General features: G+C 30.8%; 1 protein-coding gene across 9 annotated transcripts in view; it reads right to left on the minus strand.

The window, feature by feature from the left end:
- LOC129960009 (rho guanine nucleotide exchange factor 25-like) overlaps positions 1-23228 on the minus strand; it is a 575803-nt gene that overhangs the window by 49201 nt on the left and 503374 nt on the right. For all 9 annotated transcript variants that reach the window (XR_008783500.1, XM_056073001.1, XM_056073000.1 and 6 more), the window contains 3 exons: positions 16596-16778; positions 7489-7672; positions 7349-7394 (listed from right to left, as the gene is read on the minus strand). Coding sequence is in view for 8 of the 9 variants with exons in the window: in XM_056073001.1 (XP_055928976.1) it covers positions 7349-7394; positions 7489-7672; positions 16596-16778 (413 nt within the window). In the remaining variant the exon portion in view is untranslated. The remainder of the gene's footprint in view (positions 1-7348; positions 7395-7488; positions 7673-16595; positions 16779-23228) is intronic.

Raw genomic sequence — 23228 nt, forward strand, 5'->3', positions numbered from 1 at the left:
CGAGTTTTCACGCGAAGTCAGAGAATTCTTGCCGAAATTTTAATTCCTCGAAATTGAACTAATAATTTACGACTTTAATGATTGCATGAAGCGCCGAAAAGCGGACGCACTGCTTTTTTTAAATCTAGATCCGTAATAGACACCGAACGATATGCATGGTATGCAAATACGTTTTGGGTTTAACTTTCAAGTATTTGAAAAAAATAAGCGAAAATAAATTAAATGTAAAAGAAGTTACTTGAACCTAGTCAGCGTTTTTATGTGAAAACGCTTGCAATATTCATTAGTGTTAATAAATTATTAACTAAGTGAAATAAGAGTCAGTTATCTTTTTATAAGACGTTTGAAAAATAATTAACAACGAGAGAGAAAGATTTTTTTATGTGAAAGTTCTAATAGCGTAAATTCTTAAAAATGTAGATACAAAGGAAAAAAATTTAAATGTGCAAAACGATCATTAAAAAAAAGTGATACATGAATAGTATTTCAGCAGTTTTATATGTTTCTACAAATTATAAGAATTTAACGAAAAAAGAGCACATTTTTTTTTAAATGAAAAGATTTATAATTTGAAAATTATAATTCATTTATCAAAAAAGTGGACAGCAATCTCTTTAAGACGCTACTCAATCGGAAACTTCTGAACATAACTAAATACTAAATTACTGCATACACTCCGTCAAAAAAGTATTGGGACACACAAGTTCACAGAATTTTATGATAATATTTTACTTAAATATACAAATGAAACCAAAACAAAGAAGTAAATGCAACTTTGATATATACAAAGAACAATAATTCAAACAAAACTCTCATATTAACGCAATTAAGATTATAATTGAAAATAAAAGAAATCAAGTGAAAAAAACATGCTTAAAAAGTATTGGGACACTTCCCAATAAATTAAGAAAAAACAATGCAAACTTAAATGTTAATATCTTGATGAGCCACCTTTGCTTTTTATGGCCTCTTATAGTCTATTTGGTATGGGTTGAATCAATTTTTTGCAAAATGATCCATTAATTTTGACCTTCACTTCGACCAAATGTTTTCTTAAATTCTGCGTGTTAGAAATTTGATATTCATATAATTTTTGCTGCAAATAATCAAACACATGCTCAAGGAGATTAAGGTCTAGAGTTTGACCAGGAGTCTTAAGAACACTAGGATAGTGGTAGAGGACACCTTACTTGCAAATATCAGTAATTGGTCTTCTATTTTTCGGGTCATTATATTGGTACAAAACAAAATGTCTTGAGATTCCCAGCTTGCTAGCATTTTGCTTTAAATTTTGATTGACAATGTTAAAGATAGACATGTTTATTCATTGCACCGTCAATAAAATGTAAGTTCCCAATACCAGTGCTTGCCATACAGCCCCAGACTATTTGATTGCCACCTCCATATTTGACAGTAGGCCATAAATTTTTGATATTCATAGCTGTACTTGGTTTCCGCCCAACGTTTTATTTGCCATCTGATCCGAAAATGTTATATTTGTTTTCATCAACAAAAATTACATATTCCCAAAATTCTTTCGGCTGCTTTATAAACATTTTAGCAAATGTCAGCCTAGCTTGAAGATTTGCTTTGATGATATAAGGCTTTCTTTAAGGTAGTCTGCCCTGATATTTAAATTTTCTTACAACATTTCTGACAGTTTCAGGATTTACAGATTTTCCGAACTTACTTTTACATTGTAGAGTCAATTTTATTGCACTAGTTTTTGGATTAATGTGAGCCTGTTTGACAATTCACCTCTTTTTACATTCATTGAATATCCTTGGATGCCCTGATCTTTGCTTGTTTTGAACACTATTTGTTTTCTTGAACCTGTGAATAATGTTAAAAACAGTAGACTTACTCAGTTTCAAGATATGTCCTATATAGCTAACCGATTTTCCATTTCCCAATGATTTATTACAAGATTTCACATATCAATCGAAATATCTTTCTCTCTCGCCATTTTTTCTTTAACTAATCTTATCTATTGAAAATTTCATGTTTCAAATTGTAGTCAAAATATCGTAGTAAATTCAATTGTATTGATGCGCTATATATTTGTTGAATTTCTCATTTCAAAAGTGTCCCAATACTTTTTTTGACTTCCATTTTCTTTTGAACATTTTTGAAAAGCTAGATCAAATTATAATTTTAAAATACCAATAAAATTTTCCTTACGAACCGTTCACCAAATATTAAAATATTTCTTGATTCATTTTGTTTTTATTTTAATAAGATAAATAGTTTTATAGTTATTCGAGCCATGTGTCCCAATACTTTGAGTAACTGTATATGAAATACAGTTCTATACATGCAGAAATAAAAATTATACTGTTACACTTTCTATCCACCCTTGGGCAATGCAGGTTTTTAGTTTCCCCCTTTTCCTTTCTTTAACAGCCAGAAATACATATTTTTTAAAATTAATTTTAATCTTTTCAGAAGTCGTTTTAAATATAGCAGTTTTAACATACTGAAATAAAACTTTTAATTGGGATCCATTTTCTGCTGAGTTGGTTTCAGTATCTTGAATGTGAAACAACCCAAAATATAAATTTTAAAATAATTTTGTACACAATTGTAAGAAAGGACAGTATTTTTAATTCAGTCTAAATTATATTTAATCATAAAGCAGTTTAAATATTAAAGTTTAAATATTAACGAATCATACTTGCAAAAAGGTAATTAAGAATATTGTCGAATAGTGTTTTAAATTTAAATGATATTTGATTTTAATTTGAATATGTTCATGCACAATCTTTATAATTTAAATAGAAGCACAAAATTAAATTACATTGAAAATCATACAAAAAAGATTTTGAGACCTCTAGGTAATTGCCTACTTTACTTATTGAATAATAAGGCCCTGCATGCAGCTGCTTTCTCTTGATGGCATGAAGAAATTTTGGTAGTGTGCTAGTCCCTTCAAGGGTCTGGAATATTATAAAATATATTCATGAAGACTTTTTATTGTTATTACTAAATACAAAACAAGACTGTAAAGTTTAACTGAACAGCACATCAAGAAATGCTATCATGCTTGTATTTTAGTTCTATAAAATCTCAATGTTATATTTCATGTTACGTCAATGTACTTTTTAAGCAACTCTATGTAAGGCCGCATTAATAAATAGGTAAAAATAGGCAACTACTTAGAGGCCTCATTATCTTTTTTTTTGTGGTATTTTCGCAGCACTTTAATACGCGGTTTCGTTCAAATCACAAAAACGGTGCACACGATCTTATTCAAACTAAAAGCAAGTATTTTTTTAATTTAAGAACACTACTTCTAGTTAAATCCTAGTTTTTGTTAGTAGTTTATCCTACTTTTTAATACTTAGAAACATTGCTATATAATTAAATATAATTTAAATTGAAGCAAAATACTGCCATTTATTTAAGTTTGCATAAAAGTAATTAAAATTTACATTTGAATTGTTTTACATTCTAGATACTGAAACCAAATCTCCAGAAAATGGTTCACAGTTAAATATTTTGCTATTTCAGTATGCGAAATTTGCTACTTAAAATGCTTCATGCAAAGATTAAAATTAACAAAAATATTTATTTCTGGAAGTTAGGGGAAGGAAAAGATGGCAACTAAAACATGCACTGCCCAAGGATGGATGGAAAATTGAATACGGTTCTGACTGTGTGATTAATATTTCTGCATGCGTGAAACCGATTTTTTTATATGAAGTAATTTAAGATTTAGAGCTATTCAACAGTTTTTGATCGAGTAACGTTTTAAATAGATTAATTTTCCCTTCTTTGACAAATAAATCAATTTGAAAATTAACTTTTTTCTATTCAATTTTTTCATACTTTTTTTTTTATAAAATTCATTTATATTTTGTAAACACATATGAAAACAACCATTGAAATACTTTTGATATATAGTATTTGTTTGAATGATCTATTTCTTTTGCACATTCAAAATTTTCATTTTTATCTTAAGTAAATGTTTAAGCATTTATGCAAGCAGAATTTATATATAAAAATCTTTCGTCCAGCTTATTAAATAGATTCTTTGAAATCTCAGACTAAAAAAGTATAAAAAAGAAGATAAACGAAATTCAATAAATTAAGTACATGAATTAAAACAGCTGAATATTGCATTAGTTATTACATAAAATCTCGGATACAATTTCAGTTGCTTTCATCACTTACAATTCAGTTAAGCATATCTTTTCACATAAAAACCAAAAAGCTCTTAATTTGTAGACTAGACTTATGGTTTAGTGTCTATTGTGGATCTAAATCCAGAAAAAGTTTTATCCCCACCTTTTCGTGCCACTGATGTTGTCATCCAAATAGAAAATGATTAGACTATCTTCAAGGAGCAAATATTTCGATGAGCATTTTTTGGCATGCTTCCATCTTCAGCTATTTCGGCTATCAAATGCCGGTTTTGAAAAAGCAAAATTCAAGCTTGCCCTTGTTGGCTCCCAAAAAACTTCGTATCGTGTACCAGCAACTTCAACACATCTAAGTTCAGTGTCTGGCTGAATGTGATTATTTTTCTTAAAGATTTAACCAAACATCATATTATAAAACATTAATTGTTTGTCAAATAAAAATTTAAATGAAGTATTTAACATTCATGTACGAGAAACTTTCAATATTTTTCCGAAGAAAAAAAAGTTTCTCATTCGTTCTCAGTGACTGGCAATGCTATAAGAAAAACACAAATTTTAATGGCTGAAAAAAAGTTTTTTTTTTTTTTTTTTTTTTTTTTTCTACGGAATACTCAGTAATCACCGTACAAAAATTTGACAAGAGAGTAAATGACTGACATTTCACCTGGCATTTTCATGCTAAATGATTTTATTAGCAACAGTGTTTTTCTAAATTTGTATCAAATTTATTTCACTGTGTCATGTTAAATGGTGTAAAATATTGCTTTGAAAATTTTCTTTTAAGTTACGAAGACTATTTATTACCGGAATTCAGAATACAAATATTCCTGCTTTCTACAGTAAAAAGCAAGCCATGGAATAACAAGAAAAGCTTACTATTGTTAACACAAATTAATCATTTGCAATAATATCAAGGATGTCGAATAACAAACACACACGTAAGAATAACACACAAAAGTTCAACCTGAAAGGATGAATTTTTGTCTAAGTTTTTTTTTATAATTCTCCAATCTTATTAGTCATATTTAATACATATTCTCAGCACATATTAAACAAAACAAAATCAGCAGGAAGGTTTTCCCAAAACGTTTTCGCATGCTCTCTAATAAATGTTTCATCCCCCTTCCTCCCTATAAAATTAGGGACCTTGATTAAGGCCGAAAATATCTTGGATGACATTGATTAATATTAGTTATAAAATATAGATATTTGGCGCGAATTTAGTATTTTTACTAAATATATCTCGAGAATATGTATTTTGGATACCTTTTTGCAGGTTGAGTGACATCAATATTTCAAACAATACTACAATTGCAGTCACAATACATACCGAATTTTATTGATTTAAATCATTGTGTTTACATACATACGAAAGTACAGAAAGACAGATGATTAACCATTTGAGGAATTTGGTTCAAAATTTGATAAGTATCTGTTTTTGATGTTAAACCTATGTACCAAATTTTATCCACTTAGTTTGGTAGTTATAGAATATATGCGTTTGGTAGTTATAAAATATATATATAATTTGTAGTATAGCCAGAAAGACTTCGTGAGAATGGATTTGTTCAAAATTTAATAGAAATCTACAATTTTTGTCGTAATTCTATATTCCAAATTTCAGTCATCTAGCTCAAAGCGTTTTTGAGTTATTGCGTTCATAAACTGATAAACGTACATAATGCCAGAAATGTGTTTCTCGGCTTCAGGCAGGTCTGAAAACGTGGAACTTCGTAAAAATATCGAGTTCAAATTTTTTGACGCTTACGAGTAAGTAAATACATGTTTAGCGACCAAAACTGACCGATATGAAGATTTGAATATCGCTATTTTAGATCGTCTCAATGGCTGTTCCACGGAAGTTCATCCTATCAAAGGATTTCGTTCCATCGATAACTCGGTCAGTGCTGTCCGCAGAATAGTGCAACTTTTATTTAAATATTAGCATATCAAGAATATTTAACTAAATATGACTAATAGGACAGAGGGACTATATAAAAATTTAAAATTTCGTAATTTTTTCATAAATAACATTTACTAACTTAAATAACAAAATATTATTTATGCCGTTTAAAGCATTTTTCCCAATTGGAATTATATGACTATCGCTAACGTTCAAAAATTAGCTACTGGACCACGATTAGTATAGCAGCTTGAATATTTTACATAAAATGATCATATATACATCACACATGAATTTCTCTTTCCTGCTTTCAAGATAAGAACTTTTACCGTATTTAAAAAATAAAATAATAAAAAAGAGCATATTTTATTCATATTTAAGGAGAATACCTAAAACATTGATAATTCATTAAAGTATTTCGACCTTCAATTACAAGAATGTCAAACACATTTATCCACAAGAATATCATGGCATGCGTTATATGCATGATCTATTATATTTAGAAAGCTTAGATTTGTCTACAGTAAAAAACACTTTCTTTAAATAGACAAGTTAAATGTTATAGAGAGATTACTTTTATATTGGATACTTTATTAATTTTAAACTGGCATACAATTGACATAAAATTTTCATGTATTATTTATGTGCCAATAACATATATAACATATTAATAACCATCTTATAGTCACTTTAAATTTCTGATTTAATTACAACTTCATACAAGCTTTTATAAATTAAAAATCTTTAAAATAATAAAAAGGTATTATGAAAATAAAATTCTAACATTTAAATGAAATCATAGTTGCTATTACGCAGAAAGACATAGGAATATCTTTGCACCCAATTATTATATCAATAAACAAACATTAATTTTAAGTGATTATATATTACAACATATTGCAGAACTTTTGCATGCTTCAAACAACTATCCATGCCTTTTCTTAACATAATTTAAAATTTAGCTTCTTGTATATTTTTATAATTTGAGATTACAGAACAAACCTCTTCTCAAAATTATATTACTATATATCAAAGCATGAAATCTATATAAGCAATTATTTTGTCTCATAATGATTTTAGAGCATTAAATAGTTGATACAGAATTAAAGCAAAGCATTGAACTAAATGTAAAAGGTCAGAAAATAAGTTACTCAGCGAATTTAAAAATAAATCCCATTACCTTAGTTTTATATTTGACTACAAAGTAAAAATTAATATTAACAGTTAATTACATATCACCCTAGAAAATAAAAGATGCCAATCACATTACAGTTTCAAGCTGAATAAAGCTATGTATACTTACATATCTTTAGTTAATTCTTTTTGATAAGCAATTGGAGACTGCAAAGCTGAAATCAAAATTTGAACTTGTAATTAGTATATTTTTATTAAAAACTACATTTCACAATAATTTACAAGACACTGATTCATCAAAAAATTTACCTCTGAGAAAGTCAAGTTGAGTATCCAATATAGCTCTTAAGTTAGCAACCCATTCGTTTCTTTCTTCAACCGTTCTTCCCTGAATAATAAAAGTCAATCCACTTTGCAACGGATCTTTCGATTTGAGCACAAATTTTGTTGGATCGCCATCTTCAGAGCGTTCTTCAAGAGCCATTTTATTAACCTTAAATATATTAGAGAGTTATTATAAATGGCAACAATTAACTTTAAAAACTATGAACAATGTAATTACAACTATAAAGGCCAAGCCAGACAGAATAACCCCCTCTCCAAAAACCCTTTACTTAATGGCAGTAATGCATAGTTGTTACATTTACTAACTGAATGGGGAACTTGTGACAAGCCACTCCTCTTTTCGAAATTATATGGGGTAGATAAATCATAAAATAATAATAATAAACAAGGAAATAATTTTATTTGTAATGAAAAATTACAAAGTATTTTTTGTTTTTTAATAATAAAATCATTCATAATATCCTTAAAATCCATCTCACGAGTCAATTTTAAATAGATAATATTGTAAGATTCCTTAATTGGCTTTTATCAACCATTTTAGAAAATTTTAAATCAGCTTTAATTTTGAGAAGTCTTTTGCATTTTTTTTAGTAATTCCTATGAATGCCGCAGTCTTAAAATTATGACAACATAGAAAATGAGTCTAATGAATACATCTGAATGATCTGCGACAGTTCAAGGTGCCTTATTTTCATCTTTTCATTCAATATTAATTAGTGGCAACTCACGGACTTTTTTTTTATATGAAATTATTTCTCATTAATGCCATTAACATCATTTGGCATTCATATTACTTATATATTAAATAATGGGGTACAAAAAAATGAATATTTTCAGGAATACGCAGCAAAAATTCATTTCTTGAATCACTTTACGAAGTGAAGAAATATTTTTCCACTGAAAATATCTTCTTCATACAATAAATCAGCATTACGCAAATCTTCATCAAAGAAAGTCTTTCTTCTTATGCAGCGAGATTTCATAATAATCCCCAAGTTTTCACTTTTTTTTTTTTTTTTTTTGCAATGCTTGACTAACGCGCTCATCTCTACTAACAATTAAACAGACTTTCAAAGATTTCAATTTCATATATTACTGATGTATCCTTAATTAAAAGAAAAACTTAAGTGCTATTAATTTTGAAAATAGTCCACATAAGCTACGGAATCAGAGAATTAAATCTGTTGATATTATATTGAAGCAAGATTCATTTTCTCTATAAACTGCCCCAAATTCGTTGAGAATTCTCTACGATATTTTTTAAAAAAAATCTAGGTCCATGTAAAAAAATTCAAACTGATTGTAAATCACATATCACTTGCAATTACAATGTCTGAAAGATACGATTAAAATAAATACTTTGTCGATTAGTTAAATACTGATATTAAAACTAGATCGTTTATATATGAATGGAAAGATTAAAATACTGTTTTTATCCAATTAAAAATGGACCATAAACGGATGAAATTCCTTTGATTCTAATTTCTCTGTCCATCTTCCATTCTTTAATTATCTGCTATCTTTATCAGGAGCGACTTGTCAGCTCAGAAATTAACAGAATTGCAAAAAATATTTATAAAGAGACTGCTATTTTTTTTAAAAAATTACTTTACCTATAAGTAACTTCGCATTTTAAATTTTAATGTCAAATGTTAAGTCTTTTGCAATTCAAACACATTAAATAATCAGTTCATGATATAAAATCCTTTCAGCTCTGTCAACAGAAAATTATCTGAAAGCTGAAATCATAAATCAGGAGATAAGTAGCAGAGCTTCCCTCTTCCCACCTTCTCTCAGTCAGCTCTATATTGCTCGCCCAATATTGAATATTAAATAAGATGTACAATAAATGATCAGCATCGTTCATTGTTTTTTTTACATGTAATATTTAATAATTAATCCTTAATTAAAAAAATGTGAATTACATTTTAGAAAATTACCCACGCAGCTTTTATTCGAAGAGTAATCTCTGAAAAAAGAGAATGAGTTTAAACAACCAGATATGTTTTGTCGAAAATATAAACGAAATCGAACCAAATTTTAAATAGTAAATGGGAAAAAGGGGAAAAAAAGCGAAACAGAGAGCGAAGGAGAACTTTGAGAATGATAAAAAGGAATAAGTTGGCCGTGATCCAAGCTGGGTTCTGAGCTTTCTGCAGATCATGAGCCACTGAATTCAAATACAGAAAGGTTTGATTCTAGTCTTCAAATCGATCAATCAGCTGTATGCTCATTGGGATTTTTTGAGCAGTTCGATGAATAGCCCAGCCTGCGTTCCTCTTGCTTATCGATTCCTTTCTGTCTCATTTTTAAGTTTTTATTCCTTACCAACCCCCCTGTTTTCGTTGATTATCGAACTCTCAGATTGAAAGAGTAAGAGTGTCGAGCTTTTAGAATGGTAAAGTAGGAAAATCTGATAAAAAACGAAACTTTAACTTTTAAAAATAATTTTGGGGAACGAAAACTGACGACCCGCCACTGATCTTTATGCGGCATTAACTCGTATAATACCGTACTTTATTGCAGAAAAAGCACTTGAAAGGTGGTTTCCCATTCCCACTAAAATTTATCACATTGTTATTAACTTCTTTTCCTTTATCCCCCCTTCGTTCATTTTATTATTCAATTTTTTTAATTTCTTTGATACTAATTTTTAAAATTTTGCTAATGTTTCACTGTTAGATCTACAACTATATGCAGAGTTTGCCTCTAACTATCGATTACGTTCATATTTTGAGTTAACAGTTCCCGAGATTTTTTTTTTTTTTTCATTTAGTTCATCCACCTGAAATGCAGCATTTATGTTCTGATGCTTGTTTTCAAAATTTTGGAGAGTTAAAACATCAATGCTCAACACAAATATTAAATCCATGCATTCAGCACTTGCTCAGCAGTGGAAAAACGGAATAAAATTTGATCCAAATTTATCACAAATTTCAAACTGTTTTAGAAATTTAGCCTTCAACATCAGATAGATTCTTGCTCTGCTAAAGATGCATAAAAAAAACCCGTTTCGAATTTTAATCTCATAATAATAAACTGATTTTTCAGTCCATTATCCTAATTAGGCAGATTCTTGCAGTTTTTTTTAAAAAATGAAATTAACAAAGAATATTTTTTTAAAGGTTTTCACTGAATATAAGAGTGACAGGTTTATCATAATCTCACACTCTACTATTTCTATATCATCCATTTCTTTTTTTTTTATTTTACCCTCTTTTTCTCAAATGGAATTATTTAAAAAATACAAATTTTATCATACTAATACAAAACTTTTAAATAATCAAAAATATCTTTAATAATACCTTTCAATACAGGATGTGCCATAAATTCGTACAAACTCCAAAATATCATACTAAAAAATAATGCTCGCAAAAAAATTGCGGTTTGAGGGAGTATATTCAGAGAATATTCGGATCTTTTCAAGGGGAAAATAATTAAAAAAATGACTGTTAGATGATGCTCATACGTCAAACTGATATGGTTTATGCAAATCAGGAAAACAAAGCACAGTAGCTGAACATAGTGCATTTTATTTTAGAGCAAAAAATGTTCAACATAACCTCCACCAAAAGATATTAAACAAGTGAAGAGCATAATTATGCCTATTACAGCTGAGTGTAGCAGGTCGGCATCGATGCCACCAACGACCCGTTGAATAGAATCTTTCAGTTCCACCAAAGTGGCTGGAGAGCCCAGGTAGATACGAGACTTTAGGTATCCGTACAACCAAAAGTCTGCTGGAGCAAGGTCTGGAGATCGTGAAGACCATTTAATGTCACATCTTCGACTTATCACTCAGTCCTCAGTGAATGTGTCTACGATTATCGTCTTAACGGAACGAGCAACATGAGACGACGCACCATTTTGCATTATGGTGACGCCCGGTCATGCACGTCTTTGTTGCAAAGCAGGCACAACATAGTCTCCCAAAAGCTTAAGATACCGTTCTTCAGTGCCGGAACAGGTTTTCCAATCGCATACAGGACAACGCTCTTCAAAAAAGAAAGGGCCCAAAATGAAGGAAGCGGTGAAACCTCACCAAACAGTTACACGTGGTGAATGTAGTGGTTTAATGTTGTCCAGGTACGACTGTTTTGTGTATTTATGTCACATTGTAATGAAAAGTGGGATTCATTCATCTGTCCACATAACGGTAATCAAACATTGGAGGTCACATTCCATTTGTGCAAACGGCCATGGTGAAAAGGCTTGTCTTTCATCGGAATCTGCTGGTAACAATTAGTGAAGTGCCTGTATCTTGTCGGATGTAGTTTCAACGTTCCTTGCAGAATGCGTCGGATCGATATTTCCAGAATCCCCGTAACTCTTCCAGCTTCATGAGCACTGCTGTTCTCCGTTGATGCTTCCCATGACGCTTTGTACAACAGGGAAGCGGTCAACAATGACGAATGGTCTGCCTCTTCGGAGATGATGCTCCAAACATCCCTTTTCTTTCAAAGGCATTCCCGTTTCTTTCATTCAGTATTCTATTCAATAAAATAGGGCTTCTGTTCGCCTTGATTCCTTTCACCTTGCAGAACTTTCGCAATGTTTTAGTCCTGGATTCACCGTTCTAATATAAAAATTTAACCAATATTGTTCGAAACGACAACAATAGCACGCTTTTAGCATAGAATGACGGATCCATATCCAGTATTATGTTTTATAGCTATCTAGATTTATATAAACTGCCTCGGTTTGACGTGTGAGCGTCATTTACTGGTCATTTTTTGAATAATTTTTTCATGAGAAAAAAATACAAAGTATATGAATAATTCCTGCAAACGACAATTTTTTTCGAGCATTACTTTTTTATTATGTTTTTTTGAAGTCTAAATCAATTTATGATGCACCCTGTATAATTACTTAGTGCCATGTCTGTCTTATTGCATAACAATACGGGCAATACACAATTTAAACTAAATTCCAATTTTCGTTTGTGTCAGTTATTATCAGCAGGACTATATAAAATCTTAAGCTTAGAAATCGTAACAGAAAGAGTTTTTCATGCTGTGGTTTTAAATTATTATATTAAAAAGGCCGGAAATATTATTTTTAGGAAATTGTTAGTCAGTTCATATAAAAGAAACTAAATTTATTTTTAGCAGTTCATATTTGCTGCGACACAAGTATTTCTTTTATTCTAAAGTTCACAGACCAACATAAGACAACAACTGTACTGAAACAAATATCTTATAAATAGGGGCATTTATTATAACATATAAATTGGTTAAATAGCAACTATTAACACAATGGGATGCATATGAGTATCAAGATTGTGTTCAACTGAAATGTAAGATTTTTAACTGACGCAATCCCTAAATGAACCAAAATGCACATGAAAATACATTCTGAATTAGTTAAGCAATTTAACATGAAGTAACACATGTTTTACAACATATAAGAAACCATCCGTTTTAGAAAAATTCCACTCAGCAAATTCGCTATTTTGGATTAAATTCAGTAAACCTTTTCAAATTCTTTTATGCTAGATGGAAAGGGGCCCATATCGTAGTACTATTTGCACAAAGTTAAATGAAAATGGCATGACTTTGGTTTAGGTATTTTTCATTTCATATTCCGATGATGCTAAAGTGTCAACCATCATTATAACATTGCATTTTATCCTTTCTTCACATTCGGGTCACAATCAACATTCAGGCCACCTAGAGACCTGATTAAATTCTTTTGGAGAGTATCTCCTCTCAACAACTGCTATAAAATTAACAGCATGGACGGGAGAAAATGTTCCGTACAGAAGCAACGTCTGCATACTCTTTCACAGCGAAATTCAATATTATTTTCTCTTTGCCTGATGGACTTGGTAGAATATCCGCTTCCGGAGAAGCTACCTCCGATCATGAGAGAGACTGTTTAAAGTTTAGCTTTTAGTAAGTGCCATGGACTTGTTTTAATCCTTGTGATTCAAAACCATAAAAAGTAGTATGTAAATTGAATAGGTGCAATCGAGTTGCGATGAGACAGGGGTAGGTGAAAGAACGAAAAATTGCCTAACGACAGGACTGCATCCTCTGAGGTATAAATGAAGTGTTAAGAACAGTTCTTCCGAAGTTTTCCAGATATCCATTTACGTGATTAATCAGAATAGTTTAGATAAACGGCGGGGGTGGATTTTAGAGTTATTTAAATATTTCACTTCTATATTACCGGTTTGCTTCATTAGTCTGAAAGATCTGATAATACGAAGAATTCTTTTTAAATCTTTGAGTGCTTTTTTGTTTCTTTGATGCCTTGGAAATCAGTCAAGCTATTTTCAACTAAAAACAAAATGTCTTGTTTGGTTATTTTATCATCTGTACTTTGGCTATTATTCGCTGAGGGGTACTGTTAGGTTTTGCTTGCGTTTTCTTATTTTTCAGGTTCTGTTAGAGGATCCGATGGATTGCTCAAGGGAATTTCTCAATGGAAAAGTTTTGCATCTCCTCCAAGAAGCAAAATATCCTATTTTCTGTAGCTTAACGCAAATGGGCACCGGTATTTTCTCTTTGATTTAGCAGTACATGGTTGGGTGCTTATCGTTGCATTTAAAGCAATGCGGATTGCTTATGATACTCCACGTAATATGATAAAATCTTTGCTTTCTTGCGTTTTTTGTAGGTTTCAGTTTGAATTTACATATAGCAGAGGCGCTTGATGTTATAGATGTTGCGGTATGCTTCTATTTTGTAATTTCCACAAGGAAAATTAGAAAGTAACATCTTTGAGTGAAATTTTTCAGTTGAGACATCCTGATTACTTAAAAATTAAAGAGCTGAAGTTCACTTATTTTTTCCTTGCAGTGATTTGATGGCAGATTTTTTTATTACAATTTCTAATGGTCTTTATCCTTTCTGAAGCAAAAGAAGAAACTTGTTCTTCTTTTCGAGCATTTCTATAATCTTTTCTCGATCCTGTGGGTTTGGCAACTTAAGTCTAATAAATACATTGGCTTAACAGTTTTCAGATCCACTTAAATTTCGATATTTCAATTGCAGGGTAATAACGCAATCGGTGGATTTCAGGTTAACAGCTGTGACTTATTTTTCTAGATGGGATTTCTTCTAATTCATTTCCGAAGACCTGGAATTTATTTTGTGTAGTATTCCATTATTTCCTTGTTTAGTTTTTCTTTTTGCAAGTTTTTTTTACACCTTGGATTGTCCAATTCTATAGTGGGATCTTCGTCAGTATTATTTATGTGAGATGTGGTAAAAAGCCTGTCTGAACAGGGCCAAATTCTCTTCTTTTAATTTTTCAATTTTCTTTTTTTCCCCTTTCTTAATATCCTCTACATACCTCTTACATCTATTATTATGTCTGTTGCCATTTTCTGCTTCTAGAAAATTGTATATTGCTCTTTCTTTAAACGTAATTATATGTTCCTGAAATTCGATGTACCCATTTATGCCGGATGATTCTTTACATATCCTATACATATCTTCATGGCTATATATATTATAACCCAACAATACTGGTATTATTAGCGTTTGAATTAATCCTTTAAAGGGCCATTTTTTCTAGTCATATTATGTTAAAATATTTTTAGACTTAAAATTTGAATAAGAAAAGGGATTCATTTAGCTTATTAGATAAATTTAATTTGATTAATTAATTAATTAATTTGTTTAATTAATAATTAAGTAACAAATCAAGACACATCATTTTGCGTGAGATAAAGAACTAAAGCATCTAAGTTTCTGTCTTTCTAAAAAAAATTATCAGAACTTATGCCAACCTACATAAATTCATACAAAGATTGATAAATTTGGTGGGAAGCATACTTCCCACGGCCTTAGAAAGGGTTAACCAGGTTAAAGGTTAAAGGGTTATCTGGAATAATTCTTCATACTCTGACGAGCGTCCTCTCCTTTACACCGCCGGGAGATGAATATGAAATATTCAACATCGAAGATCAAAATAACTTCCTCTGTTTTTTGAGCTTAAATAGCCGTCTCGTTCCAAAACAACCCGGAAAACCAATCCCTTATTGGTCTGAAATTATCAACATGGACAGCCATGCTAAAGATCTTTTCATCTTTAATAAACAAAAAAATTACCCTGGACTCCGAGACCGTGGAAATCTCATTCTAAACGGGCAAAGAAAATTAAAGTTTGTGAAAATCAGATAATTTAAATCATGGAAAAAAATTAGTAACGGCAATAATTAGAATATTTATGTCCATTTTGAAGGAAATCGTATGTGAAATATTAAGAAAGAAATTATTTCAAGAAAAATTATATTCTGTGGAGGTTAAAAGTGCTAAAAAAATGCTTTGCTTACATACAAAAGTTAAATGCGTAGTTTATTGCTGAAAGCGATAGTTATTAGCACACGCTGTTTTAGATGAGCTATTGCTGTCTTTTAGGGAAGGGCTCTGCATGCTAGCAACGGATATCGATGTAACTACTTGGAAGGTCTTTTCCTGGAACTTGGTCAATGTAAAAAGGCCTTTCTCTTAAGCATCAATGTATTTATGCTCTCGAGTTTCAATTACACTAGATAGATTGAATCAATAGTTATTTTTTCTTGTGATTCAAAAGATGTTTTTGAAAACATCGCTGTTAAATCCATATCAATGATTTGAGTCACACCTCTAAGTGAGTAGTATATTTGTAATATTATCTATAATATAACAATTCATCAAATAATATTCATCCGTTATTTTTTATACTCCATATGTACTGTTCTAACGTTCTCCTTTCTTTCTGCAGCTTAGATAAAATTCCCTCTGTATATACTGCTGGAATTACAGAGCACAGTTGGAATGATCTAGTATTATTGATAAGGTGTATAGTTACTGAGAAAATGAATAATTTTAATATTTTAGAACAGATGAAAATTCGCCAAAGGTGATAATATGACCAAAATTAAAATGTGACCGAAAAAGAACTCCAAGAGAAAATATAAGAGTAATATTTTCTGAGGATTCTGAAGATAATACACCAACACAAAGAATATATACTGTATGGTGATTGTCATTACATGAAAAGAACATCGAGGTTTTTCCGAAATATTTTACCCGTATAAAGAATAGGTCCAAAAAGAAAGCAAAAAAAAATATACGTACCTGAATGTGATTTTTGTAAATATATACAGGAGCAGAAAACTGCGATTTAGGGCCAATGAAATCACTGAAGATTATGATTTGTTCAAATAAAAACACTTGCCGCTCTTTCATTTTTCCAGTAGAAGGATCCGAAACCATTAATATCCCCTGCTGCAAAAGCTTTCCTTGAGCAGTTATTTTGCCCTAAAAATAAATTTAAAATATTAGGAAAACTCCATACAATATGCATTATAGAGATGAGCATTATATTATATACAGTCACTCAAAAAAGTATTGGGACACTTGGCTTGAATAATTTCAAAGCTATTTATAAAGCTATTTATCACATTAAAATAAAAAAAATAATAATCAAGAAATATTTTAACATTTGGTGTACATTTTGTAAGGAAAATTTTATTGATATTTTAGAATTATAATTTGATCCAGCTTTTTTAAGATAATTCAAAAGCAAATAGGAGACAAAAAAGTATTGGGACACTTTTGAAATGAGAAATTCAACAAATATATAGCACATGATTATAATGTTAAACATAAAAATTTTCAATATATAAGATTGTTTCTCACCATTTTTTGTATAACTAAAGATATATCGGTTGATGTGCGAAATATTGCAATAAGTCATTGGAAAAATGGAAAATCAGTTCGCTGTATAGGACAAATCTTGAAATTGAGTAAGTCCACTGTTTTCAACATTATTCACAGGTTCAAAAAGTAAATAGTGTTCAAAATAAGCAAACATCAGGGCATCCAAGGACATTTAATGAACGTGAAAAGAGGTGGATTGTGAAATAAATCCACTGTAATCCAAAAACTAGAGCAGTAAAATTGACTCTGCAGAGTAAAAGTAAGTTTGAAAAAACTGTAAATCCTGAAACTGTTAGAAATGTTTTAATATAATATAAATATCATGGCAGAGTACCTCAAAGAAAGCCCTACAACAGCAAAGAAAATCGACAAGCTAGGCTGGCATTTGCTAAAATGTTTGTAAAACAACCAAAAGAATTTCGGGAAAATGTAATTTTCGTTGATGACAGCAAATATAACATTTTCGGATCGGATGGCAAGCAAAACGTTAGGCGGTCACAAAATACAGATATGCATGTCAAAAATTTACGACCTACTGTCAAATATGGAGGTGGAAATCAAATAGTCTGGTGTTGTATGGCAAGCACTGGTGCCGGGAATTTGCACTTTATTGGCTGTACAATGAATAAATATATTTATCTTTACTTTCTCAAGCGAAATTTGAAGAAAAAGTGCGAGCAGGCTGGAAATCTCAAGATATTTTAAATTGTACCAAGATAATGACCCCAATTATAGAGGACCCATCACTGATATTTGCAAGTAATGGGCCCTCTACCACTGTCCTAGTATTATTAAGACTCCTGCACAAAGTCCAGACTTTAATGCCATTGAGCATATGTAGGATTGTTTTCAAAAAAATAACTATATGAACATCAAATTTCTAAGAAGCAGGAGTTAAGAAAACATTTGGCCGAAGTGAGGGCAAAAAGCGATGGATCATTTTCCAAAAAATCGGTCCAACACATGCCAAATAGACTATGAGAGGTCATTAAATGCAAAGGCGGCCCATTCAGATAATAACTTAAGTTTGCATTGTTTTCCTTTATTTATTGGAAAGCATTCCAATGATTTTTTAGCACGGTTTTTTTTATTTGATTTCTTCTATTTTCAATTATAACCATAATTGCATCAATATGAAAGCTTTGTTCGAATTATTATGATTTGTATATATCAAAATAATATTTATTTCTTTGTTTGAGTTTCATTCATATATTTAAGCGAAATAATATGATAAAAATCCGTGAATTTGTGGGATATCCCAATACTTTTTTTGACAAACTAAGTTACACTAACCAAAAAGTATTTATTTCCTTTTGCCAAAGTAGAATAACAAACACAAGTGAACGATGCAAAATGCTAATGACAGAATTTTCATCTAAAATGATTCATATTTCAGCTTCAAAACCTTATTAGTGGAAATTGAATTTATTATTTTAGTTCCGAGTTTTCTAGCATTAATTAATTTAAAACCAGTGCTTTCGACTAAAATGATAAGATTTTTTTTTTCGCGATGTTACAAAATGAATTTTATTGAAAATGTTAACGAATTTTACGAAATGGAAACGAATTTTATTGGAAATGTTACAGAGACAATTAAAATATATAAAAACCAGTAATTTTTATACATTAGTTTCTTCCATTTTTTAGGCACAAACACTGGGCAACAGTATAATGCAGTAATTAAGAATGCAATCACAAGTAAGGATAGGCGATGAGCAGATTTAAACACTGAAATATATCAATTTAAGTGATATATTTCCATCTATCGATATTGAATTATTACATTTTAGTGGGTATTTAATTGTAAGGCTCACGTGTACTGAAAATAAATCTAGTAGTCAACACAAATACCCGAGTTAGCAAGAGATAAGAGTTAGGGAAAGTGATAAGAAATTTGAGTGAAAAACCGAATAACATTAAACAAGGAAAGAATTTCTGTTTAATATTCGGCTCCTGCCAAATGTTATTCGCCGTGAAAGACATCACCTACCCATTTCTCATCCGTAAGAGGAATGGGTGGGTGAAAGACTTCCCAAGGCACACAGGCTTTTCACAAATCTTAGAGCCTCTTAGTTGGAAGGATGTGAGAAGCAAGCCATTGAAACTTCCTTAAAAAAAACCAAAAATGTGCACAAGTTAATTGGTTAAATACGATGATCTGCCGTCATATGTTTTTACTGTTTGTCCTCAATTAAATGTCACCTGTAGTAATTTTAATTTTTATAAAAAATAGCTTCTATTAAAAAATTAACCAGATTTAATTTCGAAAACGTTAGAGGAATAAAAAATAATTGTAATTTTCATGCTTTTGCAATACACACACGCAAGCACGCACACACACCCACACCCCATTCCTTGATTTTAAGCAGAAAAAAGGCGGAGTTCCTTAACAATCTTTAATTATGGTATGGAAGGATATTCAATTTTTACTAAGATTACTTCATAAAAACTGACCAGAAGGAGATGCAGTCCGAAGAGGAAGGTAAAAAGCAAAAAGGCCTGGAAATGTAATGGAGCTTATATAGCTTTCTAAGGGAATTTACCCTGAAGGTTAGCAGAATTAGCATTTATCCTACAAACATGCCGATTAAAGAGCATAAGAATCAAAAAACTATGCAACTAAGAAGTTAAAATGAAGCTTAAACTAGAAAATAATTACTTTTAGAGTTTTGGATTTTCTAGGCCACTCTTGATTTGAATTCCTTTTCCCGACAGAAAAAGTGTTCGGATATGAGTTAATTGCCAAATATTGACCTTTTTTTTTTATCAATTAATTGTTAAAATGTCTCACTGGAGTTAATTTTTTTAAAAGTTGGCTCTGAAGAATTATGCTTCTCAACTTTACAATGAATATGGTTACTCTGGACTAATGTGGATGAATTAGTCTTCTTAAGAAAATAAAGTAAAAGACATGAGCATAGTACAATACTTATGCGTTTTTCAATCTCTTTCTTGTTTTAGAATCTTAAGTAGTTCAAAAATTTCAGAAACATTAAAATAGTTATTTTATTTATTTATTTACATATCTTTTCGATTTTGCTGGAATTCTCACCCATTTCCTTACCAAACATCCCGAAATGATACAAAAAAAAAAAAAAATGGTATTTTTAGTTTAAATAAAGTGGTTAAATATTTTGAATTAGGTTTGACACTTTCCCCAGTGACTTCCGATAATGTAGCTCACAGAATAAAACATGTTTTAAAAATATCCTTACTTGACTAAATGGCTTAAAAACGTAATTACCATCAGGTTTGCAACTCAATCAGGAAAAAAAAAATCGTATGAACAACATTCATGTTCTAGTTACAATGGAATAATACTTCATAGTTTTAATGAATGGAAAAAGCAAGAAACGGAAGCAATTTAAGATTACTCGAAATAATAATATATTAAAATAATGCTTATATTTACATACAGGAAAACAATTTCTCTTTAGTTGCAGCCTAAAATTTAGCCAACTATTCATTCAAACTTGATATAACTTCTTTAAAATTCTGAAACAGTTCTTGAGTAATGGTATGATTAAAAATACCGAATTCTAATACCTTGTTGAAATGCTTTTGTTTGATTCACACTCATATCTTACAATAAGACCCATTTGGCATTTTTAGGAAATGAGATTCAAAGCTTCTTCAAAGCATATTACAATTTTGATTGTGTAAAGATATCTTAAGAGAATTTTGCAAAAATGAAGCTAATCCGTAACAAATAGTGTAAGATATTTTTATGTTTTATTTTGGGTATTGTAATGTCTTGATCTAGACTGATCAAATAACGAAACAAAATTTCCAGATCATTCTTTATTTTACAGCCCTATATATACAAAAGAACAACTTGTTCTAATCTTGGTTAAATAAATAGTTATTTATACCTGTAGTAGGAGATACAACAGTCGAAGGGTTTCTTGAAACTCAGTTGGTTCACGGGCTCCGAACTCGTGGGCGTAGTCCAACAGTCTGCCTGCAATTCGTTTCTTCTCTCCTCTTAAAAAAAAATCTCCGCATTTTATTTCGGCGACAATCTCCGCCTCTTAATTTACATTGGTCATTTGAGCTCTCTTTTGGCCAATCGGAGTTCAGCAATATGCTCTCTCAGCGGCGCCAGTCGGTCGTAGGAAGGTCCTTTGTGTGACGCACCTTTCACAACTGACTATTCTGGAACACGGAGTTATCATAGCCCTTTCACAATGAGAAACATTTAGGATCCAGATGTTTGGACACCCCTTTCTCTTTGAAGGTACGATCAATAAATACCTCTTGGACGAGGAATTCCATATGTGGTCTTTAACTGTAGTCGCTAATGAACAGATGCAAGACCACCCAGGTGAAAAGACCCACCATCTGGCTATTTCGAGGAGTTTAGTATTTAACAGCGTCTACACAGCTGGCTGTAAATGTCTTTTCAGTACTGGGAAACTGGGAATGTTACTGTATTCCACTATCAGTGAATATATGTGAATATATTTCCGATATATCATTGTATGTACTTAGGGGCGTATGCGATGAAACAAGTTTTGATGGCCATTATTAAAGTTCGTCTTTAAAGGGACAATGAACTTTATTAGGCACTTCTGCGAATTATTCACTCAGGATTATGAATATTTTTATGCATATATATTAAAATATATATACGTCAAATGGCTTATAAAAACTCTTTAATCGATAATTTCAAAATATACCGTCGGCGAAATTTTCAATTTTTTTCTCATCACCCTATATAAATTTATTTAGAAGGAAACTGAGTATGATTTTGTAATTTCAATTATATGTTGATTTGTTAGAAATATATTTATTTAAACATACTGAATTTTCATAAGTTTGTGCTTTTCTGAATTAAAATTTAATAAAATTTAAATATATAAAAAAAACTCGAAATATAGAATGCATGCCCTGCTTTCTTTTAATGTTTAACCGAAATCTTATTATCAATTTTATTTAATTCCCTCAAAAATTAAGACACCCAGAATATTTCATTTAAATTTAAATAGAATATCATTTCGTGAAAAGCCATTAACATGCCCTTTTCCTTTTAGATTCTTCAAGTCTTTTATTGAATTTACATTTTATAAGGCTATTTTAGTTGAATATGAACATAGATTTGGGTGATGAAACAAAAATAAAATTTCATATTTTTGCTCATTTTTTGCTTACTTCAAACTATTCACTGTTTCCTTAAAATGATTGTTCTTGAACTAAAAAAAGTTCAAAATCGGCTTTTTTGCGGAAGTCAAATTTTACGTTTTCGTAATTGACATGTTATCTTCTCCTGTATTCCTTTCAGACACAGTTATCTTCTCCTGTATTACGTTCAGACACATAGTCCAATATCAACAACAACTTTATTTTGAACTGGCATGCAATTTTATATGTTTTCATCAGTGCATGTTTTCCCATATTACTTAAGCTTACTATTTTTTTTTTTTTACAAAGCAGTACGCAGCAAACAGATTTTGTAACTTCTCTCGATCATTCATCAAAATCAGAATTGACATTTTTCCCGTTCAATCCATATTAAATATGGATTTTGAGCCGCTCATTGTTAATTTTTTTTAAAAAAATCTACTCTGAATAAGCTCACAATTTCTCAAATAATACGCAAGCCATACAATAATTTCACGTGTGTGTGTGAATAAATACTACAAAAATACTTCCGCAAATTGAATGTTACTCTTTCCGCCGGAGAAATTTATTCTATTTTCTCACGCAGTTAGTTACAGCAGTCTCGTGAATGTTGAGAATCTCATGGGGGGGCAACCATGTCTCTCAAATCTAAATCGGACTGATGTATCTATATAGAGGGGAAAAAGGAGCTAATGGAAAAGTGGTGAGTTTTTTGCGATTACGTGGTTTTGTTCCATTTTGGGGGCTATGGCTACGATATTTTCTTGATGATGATGAAGTGTTCGCGTTAGGTGAAAGGGAGGTGCAGTAGCTTCTGAAGCCGTTTTTCCACGACCCGTGATTCTTGAGACGGGACACGCGTTCCCCCGTGTGGCTCGTTACAGGTGGACAGGTCGTAGGAACGCGGCTTGACCCCTGAGCACCCGA

The sequence above is a fragment of the Argiope bruennichi genome, chromosome X2 (assembly GCF_947563725.1).
Source record: "Argiope bruennichi chromosome X2, qqArgBrue1.1, whole genome shotgun sequence".
Taxonomy (NCBI): domain Eukaryota; kingdom Metazoa; phylum Arthropoda; class Arachnida; order Araneae; family Araneidae; genus Argiope; species Argiope bruennichi.